Source organism: Melanerpes formicivorus, unplaced genomic scaffold (assembly GCF_026170545.1).
Source record: "Melanerpes formicivorus ecotype bairdi unplaced genomic scaffold, bMelFor1.0.p_v2 SCAF_89, whole genome shotgun sequence".
NCBI classification, from domain to species: Eukaryota; Metazoa; Chordata; class Aves; order Piciformes; family Picidae; genus Melanerpes; species Melanerpes formicivorus.
The window spans coordinates 478,853-496,706 of NW_027142441.1; the positions used below are offsets into that span (position 1 = coordinate 478,853).

Sequence of the window (17,854 nt, forward strand, 5' to 3'; positions counted from 1 at the left end):
TATTCTATTCTATTCTATTCTATTCTATTCTACCCTAATGTATCCTATTCCATTCCATTCCATTCCATTCCATTCCATTCTATTCTATTCTATTCTATTCTATTCTATTCTATTCTATTCTATTCTACCCTAATGTATCCTATTCCATTCCATTCCATTCCATTCCATTCCATTCTATTCTATTCTATTCTATTCTATTCTATTCTATTCTATTCTATTCTATTCTACCCTAATGTATCCTATTCCATTCCATTCCATTCCATTCCATTCTATTCTATTCTATTCTATTCTATTCTATTCTATTCTATTCTATTCTATTCTATTCTATTCTATTCTATTCTACCCTAATGTATCCTATTCCATTCTGTTCTGTTCCATTCCATTCCATTCTATTCTATTCTATCCTATCCTACCCTACCCTACCCTACCCTATCCTATCCCATCCTATCCTGCTGAATGCAAGGCTGGGGTGTGTGAGTGCAGGGAGGGCTCACCCTGCGGGTCACGGTGGGGTCTCGCTGAGCTTTGGCGATCAGGTGCCCCAGGAGGGTGCTGGTGCGCAGGAAGCGCAGGCGGATGCTGCTGGCGGTGGTGAACTCCCGCAGGGGAAGGGAAGCGGTGAAGTTCTTAGCCCCCGGGCGACCGTTAACCAAAGACACCACAACCTGACACAGGGGGGAAAAAAAGAGGCACATGGCTGTTAAAATCCATCAGCTGCCAGAGTCAGTAACAGCACAGAGCAAAACTAACCACAGAGCTGTCAGGGCTGGAAGGGACCTCAAGGCTCAGCCAGCTCCAACCCCACGCCATGGGCAGGGACACCTCACACCACAGCAGGTTGCTCACAGCCACATCCAGCCTGGCTGCAAACACCTCCAGGCAGGAGGTTTCCACCACCTCCCTGGGCAACCTGTGCCAGGCTCTCACCACCCTCATGGGCAACAACTTCTTCCTCACAGCCAATCTCAATCTCCCCACTTCTAGATTTGCTCCATCCCCGCAGTCCTATCCCTCCCTGACCCCCTCAAAAGTCCCTCCCCAGCTTTCTTGGAGCCCCTTTCAGATCCTGGAAGGCCATAGTTAGGTCTCCTGAGAGCCTTCTCTTCTGCAGACTGCACAACCCCAACTCCCACAGTCTGTCCTCATAGCAGAGCAGCTCCAGCCCTCTGCTCATCCTCTGATCATCAATACTCCAGCTGTGGTTGCACCAGAGTGGAGCAGAGGGGGAGAACCACCTCCCTCAACCTGCTGGCTGTGCTTCTCTTGCTGCAGCCCAGGCTCTGCTTGGCTTTCTGGGCTGCAAGTGCACACTGAGAGCTCCTGGTGAGCTTCTCCTCCCCCAGCACCCCCACGGCCTTTTCTCCAGGGCTGCTCTCCAGCCAGTCCCTGCCCAGCCTGCATTTGTGCCTGGGGTTGCCTCCACCCAGCTGCAGGACCTTGCCCTTGGTCTTGTTGAACCTCCTGAGGTTGGCTTGTGCCCAGCTCTGCAGCCTGTCCAGGTCCCTCTGGATGGATCCCTTCCCTCCAGCTGTCTGCTGCACCACACAGCTTGGTGTCAGCAGCAAACCTGCTGAGGGTGCACTCAGTGCCACTGTCCATGGCACCTACACAGATGTCAAACAGGACTGGTCCCAGTCGTGATCCCTCAGTGACTCTATTTGTCCCTGGACCATTGCCAGCCACCCTTTGGGTGAAGCCATCAGGCCAGTTCTCATTCTAATAAAAGAATCCAAACATTTACCATTGTTTCTGAGGGTGTCAGGTACAGATAGGACTTGGGGGAAATGGAGCACAACTAGAAGTGGGGAGATTCAGGTTGGATGTTAGGAAGAAGTTGTTTCCCAGGAGGGTGGTGAGAGCCTGGCACAGGTTGCCCAGGGAGGTGGTGGCACGACATTGTAGACAGGCTGCTGCTGGTCTCTTCTCACAGGTAATTTGTGACAGAACAAGAGGGAAGGGCCTCAAGCTGCACCAGGGCAGGTTCAGACTGGACAGTAGGAAACACTTTTCCCAGCAAGAGTGGTCAGGCACTGGAATGTGCTGGCCAGGGAGGTGGTGGAGCCACCAAGCCTGGAGGTCCCCAAGCCTAGGAGCAGATGTTGGTCAGTTAGAGGGCAGAAGGGCTCTGCAGAGGGACCTGGACAGGCTGGACAGATGGGCAGAGGCCAACAGGATGGCATTCAACAAGTCCAAGTGCCAGGGGCTGCACTTTAGCCACAACAACCCCAGGCAGAGCTACAGGCTGGGGTCAGAGTGGCTGAGAGCTGCCAAACAGAGAGGGACCTGGGGGTGCTGATTGACAGCTGCCTGAACATGAGCCAGCAGTGTGCCCAGGCAGCCAAGAAGGCCAATGGCATCCTGGCCTGCAGCAGGAAGAGTGTGGCCAGCAGGAGCAGGGAAGTCCTTGTGCCCTGTGCTCAGCACTGCTGAGGCCACACCTTGAGTCCTGTGTCCAGTTCTGGGCTCCTCAGGTTAGGAAAGAGGTTGAGCTGCTGGAAGGTGTCCAGAGAAGGGCAAGAAAGCTGGGGAGGGGTCTGGAGCACAGCCCTGTGAGGAGAGGCTGAGGGAGCTGGGGTTGCTTAGCCTGGAGAAGAGGAGGCTCAGGGGAGACCTCACTGCTCTCTACAGCTACCTGAAGGGAGGTTGTAGCCAGGTGGGGGTTGGTCTCTTCTCCCAGGCACCCAGCACCAGAACAAGAGGACACAGTCTCAAGCTGTGCCAGGGGAAGTTTAGGCTGGAGGTGAGGAGAAAGTTCTTCACTGAGAGAGTCATTGGCCATTGGGATGTGCTGCCCAGGGAGGTGGTGGAGTCCCCATCCCTGGAGGTGTTCCAGAGGGGATTGGATGTGGCACTTGGTGCCATGGTTTAGTCATGAGGTCTGTGGTGCCAGGTTGGACTCAATGATTTTGAGGTCTCTTCCAACCTTGGTGATACTGTGACACTGTGGTACTGTGAGGTGTTTCAAGGTGGTTTGGATGTGGTGCTTGGGGCTCTGGTTTAGGGGTGAGCCTTGCAGAGCAGGGTTAGTGGTTGGACTTGGTGATCCTGAGTATCTCTCCCAACCTGAATGTTTCTGTGGTTCCAGTTGCAGTAGCAACCCCACATGGATTCATGGTTTGAGAGGATCATAGAATCATAGAACCATGGAATGGTAGGGGTTGGAAGGGAGCTCCAGAGGCCATTGAGACCAGCAAGAGGAATGGATTTAACCTGGAGGAGGGGAGATTGAGACTGGATATTAGAAAGACTTTTTTCCAGTGAGGGTGGTGAGACTCTGGCACAGGCTGCCCAGGGAGGCTGTGGCTGTCCCCTCCCTGGAGGTGTTCAAGGCAAAGTTGGATGAGGCCTTGAGCAAGCTGTGCTGGTGGGAGGTGTCCCTGCCAGTGCCAGGGCAGCTGGAATCAGATGATCTCCAAGGTCCCTCCCAATCCAAGCCACTCTATGAATCTATGCACTTCCCTGCCTGAGCAGCATCACCCAGGGCAGGTCACACAGGAGCACATCCAGATGAGTCTTGAAAGTCTCCAGAGAAGGAGACTCCACAACCTCTCTGGGCAGCCTGCTCAGGGCTCTGCCACCCTCACAGCAAAGAAGTTTCTCCTCATGTTGAGGTAGAACCTGTTGGGTTGCAGTTTGTATCCACTGTCCCCTGTCCTAAAGGGACAATATCTTTCAAAGGGACATGTCATACCAAAGCCAGGGCTGTGGCAAGAATGGTGGTGTTGGTCTTGGACCTTCCTGGATTCTCATTACTCTTTAGAGCACATTGAGGGGGGTGGAAAGTGCCTCTGTCTGGAAACAGAGTAGGGATAAGCCACAAGAAGGCCATGTTTGACTAGGAAAAAACAAGAGGAGCAGTCACAAAGAGTTGTATTAAAGAGCTGAGAGTGACAATGGGAGGTTTGCCTGAGGGAAAACATCAGCTGCTGGCCCTCTCCCAGAGTACATTTATTTTTGGGTTCAGGCACAAACATTCCTGGAAAAATATTATTGTTAGCAGGTCCAGTGCCTGGGAGCAGATTCATGGCCTGCTGGCAGAAAGCACAGAGTGCTGCTGCAGAAAATCCCCTTCAGCTTCAGCTGCCTGCCCAAACAACAGCTCTGGGACCTCTTTGCTGCTGAAGGAAAGAGATGCCAGCAGCAATCAGCAGCCTCTGGTAAAGGAACAACCCAGGGCTGGGCAAGAGGCTCTGTTTCCAACTGGCCACATAGCAGATGGCTGTTCTCAGGTGGCTCCTGGGCACCAAAGCACAAGGCCAGGCAGTGGTGCTCTTGGCTGCAGCAGAGTGGCTTTGGCAAAGCTCACAGAGCACACAAGAGCCCAGCAGGGGAAATTGTTCTTTGCAATGCTTTACCACCAATAACTGCCCAGAGAGGTTGCTAAACAAATTCTGCTTTACTGTAGAGCCACAGAGCTGTTGCACTGGGAGAAGACCTTTAAGATCATTCCATCCTCTCCAGCTCTGCCAAGCCTGCTGCTAAGCCATGGCCCTCAGCACCACAGCTCTGCCTCTCTGAAACACCTCCAGGCATGGGGATGCAAACACCTCCCTGGGCAGCCTCTGCCAGGCTTGGAGAACCCTTGCAGGCAAGAAGTTTCTTCTAATATCCAACCTAAGCCTCCCCTGGGGCAACTTGAGGCCACTTCACAGAATCACAGAGCTGTCAGGGCTGGAAGGGACCTCAAGGAGCATCCAGTTCCACGGGCAGGGACACCTCACACCACAGCAGGTTGCTCACAGCCACCTCCAGCCTGGCTGCAAACACCTCCAGGCAGGAGGCTTCCACCTCCTCCCTGGGCAACCTGTGCCAGGCTCTCACCACTCTTGTCCTGTGGTTGGTTCCTGGGAAGATGAAACTTCAACCCCAGATCCATATGCTCAGAAATCTGCACAACTCTTGAGGAGCTCAGCTCTGGATTCTGACCAGTGTCAGCCAAGGAGAAGGCCAGCAGGAGCCATCAGCACAGCCAGGAGGTGAACACTGGTTCAAACAACACAGGCCCACAGCTCTGCCTAAGCAAGAAACAAGAGCTAAAAGCAGAGCAGGCTTTTCCAAACACATGGGTTGTGTTATAAACTTGGAGCAGTTGGTATATTCCTCTCCACCATCTATTTATTCCTGAGTGGGAAATGTCTGCTCCTCCAGCTCGCCCTCCCAGGAGCAGAACTGAGGCAGGAGGAGCTGCAGTGGTCAGAGAACGTGGTCAGCACCTTCAGAGGCACAGGGCTCAAAGAGAGCTACCCACATCATGGCACAAATCAACAGAGCTGGCTCTGAGCAGCACCCCAGCTCCACAGGGAACGTTAGGAGGACCCAGCTCACCCTCCAAGCTTCTCAGCAGCTGCTTACATCCTTCCCTAGGGACTGCTGAACACAGATTCAAGCAGGCACAGCTGGGAAATGACTCCCAGCTCCAGGGCTCCATTGAAAAGCAAACTCCTGAGAGAGATGCTCACACCTTGGCCCCCTCACAGCTCCCAGAGATGCTCTTTGCCTCCAGCCCCACACCTTGGCCCCCTCACAGCTCCCAGAGATGCTCTTTGCCTCCAGCCACACACCTTGCCCCCTCTCAGCACTTATTGATGCTCTTTGCTTCCAGCCCCACACCTTGCCCCCCTCACAGCTCCCAGAGATGCTCTTTGCCTCCAGCCACACACCTTGCCCCCTCTCAGCACTTATTGATGCTCTTTGCTTCCAGCCCCACACCTTGGCCCCCTCACAGCTCCCAGAGATGCTCTTTGCCTCCAGCCACACACCTTGCCCCCTCTCAGCACTTATTGATGCTCTTTGCTTCCAGCCCCACACCTTGGCCCCCTCACAGCTCCCAGAGATGCTCTTTGCCTCCAGCCACACACCTTGCCCCCTCTCAGCACTTATTGATGCTCTTTGCTTCCAGCCCCACACCTTGCCCCCTCACAGCTCCCAGAGATGCTCTTTGCCTCCAGCCCCACACCTTGGCCCCCTCACAGCTCCCAGAGATGCTCTTTGCTTCCAGCCCCACACCTTGCCCCCCTCACAGCTCCCAGAGATGCTCTTTGCCTCCAGCCCCACACCTTGCCCCCTCACAGCACTTATTGATGCTCTTTGCTTCCAGCCACACACCTTGCCCCCCTCACAGCACTTATTGATGCTCTTTGCCTCCAGCCCCACACCTTGGCCCCCTCACAGCTCCCAGAGATGCTCTTTGCTTCCAGCCCCACACCTTGCCCCCCTCACAGCTCCCAGAGATGCTCTTTGCTTCCAGCCCCACACCTTGGCCCCCTCACAGCTCCCAGAGATGCTCTTTGCTTCCAGCCCCACACCTTGCCCCCTCACAACTCCCAGAGATGCTCTTTGCCTCCAGCCCCACACCTTGCCCCCCTCACAACACTTATTGATGCTCTTTGCTTCCAGCCCCACACCTTGCCCCCCTCACAACACTTATTGATGCTCTTTGCCTCCAGCCCCACACCTTGCCCCCCTCACAGCTCCCAGAGATGCTCTTTGCTTCCAGCCCCACACCTTGCCCCCCTCACAACACTTATTGATGCTCTTTGCCTCCAGCCCCACATCTTGCCCCCCTCACAGCACTTATTGATGCTCTTTGCCTCCAGCCCCACACCTTGCCCCCCTCACAGATCCCAGAGATGCTCTCTGCCTCCAGCCCCACACCTTGCCCCCTCACAGCTCCCAGAGATGCTCTTTGCCTCCAGCCCCACACCTTGCCCCCCTCTCAGCACTTACCTCCCCATTCTCAAGAGGCAGGATGCGAGAGTACTCCGTGGTGCAGAGGACATCGTTGTCCCTCCTGGCTGGCAGATCTGCTTCCTTCCCAAAGAGCTCCAAGCAATCTGCCTTGGAGTCTGCCCAAAGAAGAGCAACATTATTCTTCTATGTGAAAAGAAACATCATCCTCATCCTCATCATAATCACCATCACCATTATCACTGTTAGTATTATTCAAAGGAATGGAGAAGTACCTCCTGTGCTGCCAGGTGAATCCTGCCCTCTCACTGGGCACTGGCACTGGTTGGGTCACTTACTACAGCACAATGGATTGGTTGGTAGCAGCCTCAGCCATCTCTCCCCTCACCTCAATAGCTTCATAGAATCCTAGAACAGTCTGGGATGGAAGGGACCCCAAAGCTCATCCAGTTCCAAGCCCCTGCCATAGGCAGGGACATCTCCCACCACCCCAACTTCCTCAAGGCCTCATCCAACCTGGCTTTCAACACTTCCAGGCTTGGAACCCCCATGACTTCCCTGGGCAACCTGTTCCAGTGCTTCAGCTCCCTCATGGGGAACAATTGCTTCCTCATGCCTCACCTAAACCCAGTTTCTTCCTGTCTAAAGCCATCACCTCTCATCCTGTCACTCCAAGCCTCTGTCAAAAGTCCCTCCCCAGCTCTCTTGTAGCCCCCTCAAGTACTAAAAAGCTGCTCTAAGGTCCCCCCAGAGCCATCTCTCCTTCCTGCTGAACACTCTGTCTTCATAGCAGAGCTGCTCCATCCCTACACCAAAGCATTCCTCATCCCAAACAGTTCAGTGAGGCCTGCCAGACATTTCTCTCTGTGAGCACTCCAAGATATTGCATTTGGATTCCACTTGGACTTGTGGCAAGGAACAGCAGCATGCCATGGGATGAGGCACACTGCAGCTCTGACATCACAGAATCACTGAGTGTTAGGGGCTGGAAGGGACCTCAAGAGATCATCCAGTCCAACCCCCCTGCCAGAGCAGGGTCACCTAGAGTGGAACACTGATTGAGTCAGTCAGCAGCAAATTGGCAGATGACACCATGCTGGGAGCAGATGTTGGTCAGTTAGAGAGCAGAAGGGCTCTGCAGAGGGACCTCAACTGACTGGACAGATGGGCAGAGGCCAACAGGATGGCATTCAACAAGTCCAAGTGCCAGGGGCTGCACTTTGGCCACAGCAACCCCAGGCAGAGCTACAGGCTGGGGGCAGAGTGGCTGAGAGCTGCCAAACAGAGAGGGACCTGGGGGTGCTGATTGACAGCTGCCTGAACATGAGCCAGCAGTGTGCCCAGGGGGCCAAGAGGGCCAAGGGCATCCTGGCCTGCAGCAGGAAGAGTGTGGCCAGCAGGAGCAGGGAAGTCCTTGTGCCCTGTGCTCAGCACTGCTGAGGCCACACCTTGAGTCCTGTGTCCAGTTCTGGGCTCCTCAGTTTCAGAAGGACATTGAGAGACTTGAAGGTGTCCAGAGAAGGGCAAGAAAGCTGGGGAGGGGTCTGGAGCACAGCCCTGTGAGGAGAGGCTGAGGGAGCTGGGGTTGCTTAGCCTGGAGAAGAGGAGGCTCAGGGGAGACCTTCTTGCTCTCTCCAACTCCCTGAAGGGAGGTTGTAGCCAGGTGGGGGTTGGTCTCTTCTCCCAGGCAAGCAGCAGCAGAACAAGAGGACACAGTCTCAAGCTGTGCCAGGGGAAGCTTAGGCTGGAGGTGAGGAGAAAGTTCTTCCCTGAGAGAGTCATTGGCCATTGGAATGTGCTGCCCAGGGAGGTGGTGGAGTCCCCATCCCTGGAGGTGTTCAAGAGGGGATTGGATGTGGCAGTTGGTGCCGTGGTTTAGTTGTCAGGAGGTGTTGAGTGACAGATTGGACTTGATGATCTCTGAGGTCTCTTCCAACCTTGGTGATTCTATGATACCCCAGAGACAAGGCAACCACACCAAACATTCCCAACAGACTGACAAATGATCCCTTCCAAAACATCCTGCTCATCTTTAGCTGCATTCTTGTCACTGATTTGTTGTGGAAAGCTGAGACAGGAGCCGTGTGTTTGATGATCCCTCCCCTCACTGCAGCTGAGATCCTCTCCAAGCAGCAGGGTTTGGCTTCCCTGCTGCTGGGCCAATGATTAAAGAGACCTGCCAAGAAGAGAGCAGGGACACAAGGCTTGGTACTCACGAGCAAAGTACTGCCAGGGAGTGTAGCTCCTTCCAAAGTCCACTGATCTCTCCAAGACCCAGAGGTCTGGCCGAGGAGAGTTTGCAAACTTGATGAGGATATAGGCAACGTGGAAGAGCTGGCAAGAGAGCACACAGAGACCTTAGCAGGAGCTGCTGCAGCTCAGGAGGAAAGCACAAGACAAAACTAACTCACAGATTGGAAGGGAGCCTCCAAAGGCATCTTGCCCAACTCCCCTGCACTCAGCAGGGACAGCTCCAGCCAGAGCAGGCTGCCCAGGGCCACAGTGAGTCTGAGCTTCAATGTCCCCAAGGATGGAGCTCAGCCACATCCCTGTGCAGCCTGTTCCAGTGTCTCACCTCTCACTGTGCAGATGTCCAACATGACCCTGCCCTGCTCCAGCTTCAACCCATTGCCCTCATCCTATCCCCACAGCCCTTCTGAGTAGTCCCTCCCCAGCCTGCCTGGAGGTCCCCTGAAGATACTGAAATGGAGCTCTAAGGCCTCCCTGCAGCCTTCTCCTCTCCAGGCTGAACATAGTATCACAGTATCAGTGAGGGTTGGAAGGGACCACAAGGATCATCCAGTTCCAACCCCCCTGCCATGGGCAGGGACACCCCACACTAGATCAGGCTGCCCAGAGCCTCAGCCAGCCTGGGCTTAAACACCTCCAGGGACAGGGCCCCAACCACCTCCCTGGACAACAGCCCCAACTCTCTCAGCCTGTCCCCATGGCAGAGGTTCCCCAGCCCTCAGATCATCTCTGTGGGCTCCTCTGGACCCACTCCAGCAGGTCCATGCCTCTGTCATGCTGGGGGTTCCATAGTACTCCAGATGAGGTCCCAGCAGAGCAGAGGGGCACAATCATAGTATCAGTCAGGGTTGGAAGGGACCACAAGGATCATCCAGTTCCAACTCCCCTGCCATGGGCAGGGACACCCCACATTAGATCAGGCTGCCCAGAGCCTCATCCAGCCTGGGCTTAAACACCTCCAGGGACCTCTCTCCATCTGCTGGCCACACTTCCTTCAGTGCAGCTCAGGCTGCCATTGGCCTCCTGGGCTGCAAGTGCCCATTGCTGGCTCATGACCAATAACCAGCTCTTCTTTAGTGCACAGGGAGGTTGTGCTCTGCCCTTTCATCCACTCCCACCAAAAGAACAGGCCAGATCCTCAGCTGGGTACCTCACCTGCCAATGTGCTCCACCACATAAAGAGTGTGTTAGATGCCACCTGCCATACTCCAGCCAGCTCTGGGGTGCACACATCTGACTGCCTGGATGTGTGAAGGGTGCAATAATTAACCTTGAAAAGTGAGCAGCTCAGCATCACTGAACCAGGACACTTGTGGAGCATCCTGGAACATCTCTGTTGCATTCCAATCATCTCATTGGAGGAAAGTCACAATGATGGAAGAGAAAATCCTCACACCCCATACACTGGGACCCCTTTGGTTGTGGTTGGTAGCAGCCTCAGCCATCTCTCCCCTCACCTCAATGTATTCATAGAATCCTACAACAGTCTGGGATGGAAGGGACCCCAAAGCTCATCCAGTTCCAAGCCCCTGCCTTGGGCAGGGACACCTCCCACCACCCCAGCTTCCTCAAGGCCTCATCCAACCTGGCTTTCAACACTTCCAGGCTTGGAACCCCCATGACTTCCCTGGGCAACCTGTTCCAGTGCTTCAGCACCCTCATGGGGAACAATTGCTTCCTCATGCCTCACCTAAACCCAGTTTCTTCCTGTCTAAAGCCACCAACCCTCATCCTGTCACTCCAAACCTCTGTCAAAAGTCCCTCCCCAGCTCTCTTGTAGCCCCCTCAAGTACTAAAAAGCTGCTCTAAGGTCCCCCCAGAGCCATCTCTCCTTCCTGCTGAACACTCTGTCTTCATAGCAGAGCTGCTCCATCCCTACACCAAAGCATTCGTCATCCCAAACAGTTCAGTGAGGCCTGCCAGACATTTCTCTCTGTGAGCACTCCAAGATATTGCCTTTGGATTCCACTTGGACATGTGGCAAGGAACAGCAGCATGCCATGGGATGAGGCACACTGCAGCTCTGACATCACAGATTCACTGAGTGTTAGGGGCTGGAAGGGACCTCAAGAGATCATCCAGTCCAACCCCCCTGCCAGAGCAGGGTCACCTAGAGTGGAACATGCCCCAGAGACAAGGCAACCAAACCACATTCCCAACAGACTGAAAAATGATCACTTCCAAAAGATCCTGAGCCAGTTCTGGGCCCCTCAGTTCAAGAAGGACATTGAGAGACTTGAAGGTGTCCAGAGAAGGGCAACAAGGCTGGGGAGGGGTCTGGAGCACAGCCCTGTGAGGAGAGGCTGAGGGAGCTGGGGTTGCTTAGCCTGGAGAAGAGGAGGCTCAGGGGAGACCTTCTTGCTCTCTACAACTCCCTGAAGGGAGGTTGTAGCCAGGTGGGGGTTGGGCTCTTCTCCCAGGCAAGCAGCAGCAGAACAAGAGGACACAGTCTCAAGCTGTGCCAGGGGAGGGTTAGGCTGGATGTTAGGAAGAAATTCTTCCTAGCAAGAGAGCTTGGCCGTTGGGATGTGCTGCCCAGGGAGGTGGTGGAGTCCCCATCGCTGGAGGTGTTTAGGAAGAGCCTGGATGAGGCACTTGGTGCCATGGTTCAGCTGATCAGATGGTGCTGGGTGAGAGGTTGGACTGGATGACCTCTGAGGTCTTTTCCAACCTGGTTAATTCTACATTCTGAAATCAGTAAAACTACCTCCACACTGCTTGAGGCTAAGGGCTGTTTAGAGGTCAGAGAGCACCACCATGGATATGAGCTGCCAAGAAAGTGATCTATACAGTGAGGTACAGGCAGTGTGCAAGAGATGCTGCACTGCAGTCTCCCACTCAGCACCCTCAGCTCACAGTCATCTCCTTGCAAGAGATTCTTGTTTTGCTGGGGCAGGACAGGCTTCTGAATGGTTCTGCCAAGGGCCTGCTGCCAAATCACTCACATCAAACACAGCCATGCAGCTGAGCTTGCCTCAGACATCATCCATCTCAGCAGCCCTAAGCTCACACCTTGCACAGCCTCTTGGACCCCAAACCATGAGTGCACAAAAGCTTCCAACCACAAACTGGGAGCAGCAACTACTGCCCTGCTTGGCCCTCTCAGCTGCCAGTTGCAATCAATTCAATGGCTCCAGAGCCAGCTGGGGACACCAAGCACCAGATGCAAAGGGTGAAGCAGCACAGTGGAGCAGATACCTGGAATGCTGGTCCCTAACCAGTGCTAACCAGCACACTGCAGCCTCAATCTCCACACATCTGCTTCAGACATCATCTGCTGAGGGTCAAAAGCATTCACAGAAGAAAGCAAAACCTACTCACAGAATTAGAGAATTGGTTTGGTTGCTCCAGCTGTCAGTAAGACCACCACAGCCACCAAACCCTGGCCCCAGGGGCCATGGCCACAGCTCTCTGGAACACCTCCAGGGCTGGGGACTCCACCACCTCCCTGGGCAGCCTCTGCCAAGCCCTGACCATTGCTGCAGCAAAGAAAGTTCTCATCTCCAACCCAACCCTCCCCTGGCACAACTCCAGGCCATTTCCTCTCCTTCCATCACCTGAGCCTAGGGAGCAGAGCCCAACCCCCAGCTCCCTGCAGCCTCCTCTCAGGGAGCTGCAGAGAGCAATGAGGTCTCCCTCAGCCTCCTCTTCTCCACACTCCCCACCCCCAGCTCCCTCAGCTGCTCCTCCCCAGCCCTCTTCTCCAGACCCTTCCCCACCTTGGTTGCCCTTCTCTGGCCCTGCTCCAGCCTCTCAATGTCCTTCTGGGAGTGAGAGGCCCAAAGCTGACCCCAGCACTCAAGCTGTGGCCTCCCCAGTGCCCAGCACAGGAGGACAATCCCTGCCCTGCTCCTGCTGCCCACACCACTGCTGCTCCAGGCCAGGCTGCTGGTGGCCTTCTTGCCCACCTGGGCACCCCCTGGCTCCTCTTCAGCTGCTGCCAACCAGCACCCCCAGCTCCTTCCCTGCTGGGCAGGTTGCAGCCACTCTGCCCCAAGCCTGGAGCACTCCTTGGTGTTGTTGTGACCCAAGTTCAGGCCCCAGCACTTGGCTTTGTTAAACCTTATGCAACCATCTCAGTCCCATCAGTCCAGCTTGGCTAGCTCCCACTGCAGAGCCTTCCTACCCTCCAGCAGATGAACACTCCCACCCAAGCCAGTGTCCTCTGCGACCTTACTGAGGGTGTGCTCAATTCCCTCAACCAGGCCATTAACAAAGCTATCAGAGAGAACTGGCCCCAGCACTGAGGCCTGGGGAGCACCACTGCTATCCACTCCCCACCACTCTTTGGCCCCAGCCAGCCAGCTTTTAACTCAGTGAATGGCCCAGCCAGCCAAGCCAGGAGCAGGCAGGCTCTCCAGGAAGGTGCTGTGGGAAGTGGTGCTAAAAGCTTTACTGAAGTCCAGGCAAACAACACCCACAGCCTTTCCCTCATCCACTAGGCAGCTCACCTTGTCACAGAAGGAGGTCACAGTGTCACAGTACCACAGTATCACCAAGGTTGGAAGAAACCTCAAAGATCATCAAGTCCAACCTGGCACCACAGACCTCATGACTAGACCATGGCACCAAGTGCCACATCCAATCCCCTCTTGAACACCTCCAGGGATGGGGACTCCACCACCTCCCTGGGCAGCACATCCCAATGGCTAACAACTCTCTCAGGGAAGAAATTTCTCCTCACCTCCAGCCTAAACCTCCCTTGGCACAGCTTGAGACTGTGTCCTCTTGTTCTAGTCCTGGGTGCCTGGGAGAAGAGACCAACCCCCACCTGGCTACAACCTCCCTTCAGGGAGTTGCAGAGAGCAATGAGGTCTCCCCTGAGCCTCCTCTTCTCCAGGCTAAGCAACCCCAGCTCCCTCAGCCTCTCCTCACAGGGCTGTGCTCCAGACCCCTCCCCAGCTTTCTTGCCCTTCTCTGGACACCTTCAAGTCTCTCAATGTCCTTCTTAAACTGAGGACACAGAACTGGACACAGGACTCAAGGTGTGGCCTCAGCAGTGCTGAGCACAGGGCACAAGGACTTCCCTGCTCCTGCTGGCCACACTCTTCCTGATGCAGGCCAGGATGCCCTTGGCCTTCTTGGCCCCCTGGGCACACTGCTGGCTCATGTTCAGCCAGCTGTCAATCAGCACCCCCAGGTCCCTCTCTGTTTGGCAGCTCTCAGCCACTCTGACCCCAGCCTGTAGCTCTGCCTGGGGTTGCTGTGGCCAAAGTGCAGCCCCTGGCACTTGGACTTGTTGAATGCCATCCTGTTGGCCTCTGCCCATCTGTCCAGCCTGTCCAGGTCCCTCTGCAGAGCCCTTCTGCCCTCTAACTGACCAACATCTGCTCCCAGCTTGCTGTCATCTGCAAATTTTCCCCTCAGCCAGATCATCAGTGAAGCTTAGCAGAAGCCAAGAACAAGAGCAGGGCTTGCAAGCACTGCTCAGTCAGCAGATGTTGTACAGGGTGGTGTATCTCTTACTCATTTAACCAGGCACTGAGGCTAGAAAGCTGCACTCTGTTAAGTCAGTGCCTGCCACCATGGCTCAGACACTCCTGGAGATGGCCATTCTTCTGTCCATCACAGCAGGACTAGAAGGGAGAAGCTCCCCACAGCTCCTAGGCAGTGATTTGAAAGAAGGAACCCTCCCAGGACCTGAAGGGTTTCCACTCCCAGGTTCAATCAGTCCTCAGCCTGTTTGCCAAGGCTGGAGGCAAATCCATCACCCATTGTCAGCTCCCACCCTGACATTTCTTATGAGGCCACTTTTCCATTGGGATTTGGACACAGACCAACTCCATGCTCACAGTTACTTCTTACATGTGGCCCTGGTGCTTCACAGAACACTGAAGCCATTCACATGGGCAGGGGTTTGTGCAGCACACACCTCAGCTCTCCAGGAGATAAACATCCCTCTGTGGGGGCTGTGCTCCAAGGTAAAGAGAATATAGCAGCACTGGAAGGAAGCACAGAGCTATGCAGAGGGCTGGAGGCTGTCAGCAGAGGATCTACATTTCCCACACTGAGTTCAAAGTGAGGTATTCAGGACAGTATATCACAAAATGAAAGGAACTCACAGCAATGAGCATGGGAAGGGAGGTGGCAGAAGGAGGAATACAGGTGTGGAGGAAAGGGAGATCAATGGATGGGAACAAAGACCTCCCCCAAGGGATGGTGAAGAACCATAGAGTTGTTTGGGTTGGGAAAGCCCTCTGAGATCCTACCAGTCCAACATCAACCCAACCCCACCATGGCCACCAAACCCTGTCCCCAAGGGCCAGAGCCACAGCTCTCTGGAACAGCTCCAGGGATGGGGACTCCACCACCTCCCTGGGCAGCCTCTGCCAGGCCCTGATCACTCCTGCAGCAAAGACATTTTGCCTCCTCTCCAACCTAAGCCTCCCCTGGCACAACTCCAGGCCATTTCCTCTCCTTCTATCACCTGAGCCTAGGGAGAAGAGCCCAAGCCCCACCTCCCTGCAGCCTCCTCTCAGGTAGCTGTAGAGACATGGTTGATTTTCCTTCCCTCCCAGATAAAAGCCCACACTTGTACATTACATTGCCTTCAGCTTAAAACAATGACTAATAACAGCACTACCCAAAACCTGTTTAACACATTAGAGCCAAGACTTCCCCAGGCCTGAGCCTTTCAGTGCTCTACTTCTGTTATGGCCCCAAAAGCACAATGACAGGATCATAGAATCACCAAGGTTGGAAGAGACCTCAAAGATCACCAAGTCCAACCTGGCACCACAGACCTCATGACTAAACCATGGCACCAAGTGCCACATCCAATCCCCTCTTGAACACCTCCAGCGATGGGGACTCCACCACCTCCCTGGGCAGCACATCCCAATGGCCAACGACTCTCTCAGGGAAGACTTTCTCCTCCCCTCCAGCCTAAACCTCCCCTGGCACAGCTTGAGACTGTGTCCTCTTGTTCTGGTGCTGCTTGCCTGGCAGAAGAGACCAACTCCCACCTGGCTACAACCTCCCTGCAGGGAGCTGGAGAGAGCAAGAAGATCTCCCCTGAGCCTCCTATTCTCCAGGCTAAGCAACCCCAGCTCCCTCAGCCTCTCCTCACAGGGCTGTGCTCCAGACCCCTCCCCAGCTTTCTTGCCCTTCTCTGGACACCTTCAAGTCTCTCAATGTCCTTCTGAAACTGAGGAGCCCAGAACTGGACACAGGACTCAAGGTGTGGCCTCAGCAGTGCTGAGCACAGGGCACAAGGACTTCCCTGCTCCTGCTGGCCACACTCTTCCTGCTGCAGGCCAGGATGCCCTTGGCCTTCTTGGCCCCCTGGGCACACTGCTGGCTCATGTTCAGGCAGCTGTCAATCAGCACCCCCAGGTCTCTCTCTGCCTGGCAGCTCTCAGCCACTCTGACCCCATCCTGTAGCTCTGCCTGGGGTTGCTGTGGCCAAAGTGCAGCCCCTGGCACTTGGACTTGTTGAATGCCATCCTGTTGGCCTCTGCCCATCTGTCCAGCCTGTCCAGGTCCCTCTGCAGAGCCCTTCTGTCCTCTAACTGACCAACATCTGCTCCCAGCTTGGTGTCAGCTGCAAATTTCCTGCTGCTGACTGACTCAATGCCCTCATTCAGATCATCAATGAAGATGTTAAAGAGGATGGGGCCCAGCCCTGATCCCTGGGGCACACCACTGGTGCCTGGCCTCCAATTAAACACATCCCAACTCAAAGCAGCAATAAGATTTGTGGACTCCTCTTTTTGAAGTGTAACAGGCAGATGGCTGCTTTTCATCACACACTTCATCACTGCTTCAGCTTCTTCTGAAGCCAGAGCTCAGAAAACTACCTGAGGGGTTACAACTGATACCTGCTGAGCGTCAAGCAAGCCAAGGATGAGGCCACACCTGCTGAAATTAGGCAATCCAGGGAGTCATGGGAAGGGCAATGAACTGCAGCCAGAAATTCTGCTGTCAGAAGTTTCCAATCTGTTGAAAACTACAGTGGGGGAAACCAGGGCCAATAGGAGGAATAAATGAGACTTCATTAAACCCTAGGAGGAGAGGCTGAGGGAGCTGGGGTTGCTTAGCCTGGAGAAGAGGAGGCTCAGGGGAGACCTTCTTGCCTTCTACAACTCCCTGAAGGGAGATTGTAGCCAGGTGGGGGTTGGTCTCTTCTCCCAGGCAAGTAGCACCAGAACAAGAGGACACAGTCTCAAGCTGTGCCATTGGAACTTTAAGCTGGAGGTGAGGAAGAAATTCTTCCCAGCAAGAGAGATTGGCCCTTGGGATGTGCTGCCCAGGGAGGTGGTGGAGTCCCCATCCCTGGAGGTGTTTAGGAAGAGCCTGGATGAGGCACTTGGTGCCATGGTTGAGTTGATCAGATGGTGTTGGGTGGTAGGTTGGACTTCATGATCTCAAATGTATTTTCCAACCTGGTTAATTCTATTCTATTCTATTCTATTCTATTCTATTCTATTCTATTCTATTCTATTCTATTCTATTCTATTCTATTCTATTCTATTCTATTCTATTCTATTCTATTCTATTCTATTCTATTCTATCATTTTAAACAAGTCAGGAACAAGCAGAACAGAAGCAGGTATGGGAATGGGCTGGGGAGCCTGCCACAGGCATCAACATCTCAGCCCTCATTCAGAAGGGCTGGTATGGCCTAGGAATGGAACCACAGCACAGAAATCAGACTGGGAAGTGCAGCAGGGATTTTGCAGAGGCACAGATTGCAGCGGGTTGGAAGGGACCCTCAAAAGTCATCTTGTTCAAGCCCCCCTGCAGGCAGCAGGGACACCTCCAACTAGGGCAGGCTGCACAGGGACACATCAAGTCTGATCTTGAGGGATGGAGTCTCAACCACCTCCTTGGGCAATCTGTTCCAGTATGTCACCACTCTCACTGTGCAGAATTTCCTCCTGATGTCCAGCCTAACTCTGCCCTGCTCCAGCTTCAA

The 17,854-nt window shown here is 54.4% G+C and overlaps 1 protein-coding gene across 1 annotated transcript in view; it reads right to left on the minus strand.

The window, feature by feature from the left end:
* The window catches only part of LAMA3 (laminin subunit alpha 3), a 192,782-nt gene that overhangs the window by 163,568 nt on the left and 11,360 nt on the right, over nucleotides 1–17,854 (minus strand). Inside the window, 3 exon segments of the mRNA XM_068165489.1 lie at nucleotides 495–665; nucleotides 6,727–6,845; nucleotides 8,904–9,021. Of these exon segments, the coding sequence (XP_068021590.1) occupies nucleotides 495–665; nucleotides 6,727–6,845; nucleotides 8,904–9,021 (408 nt within the window).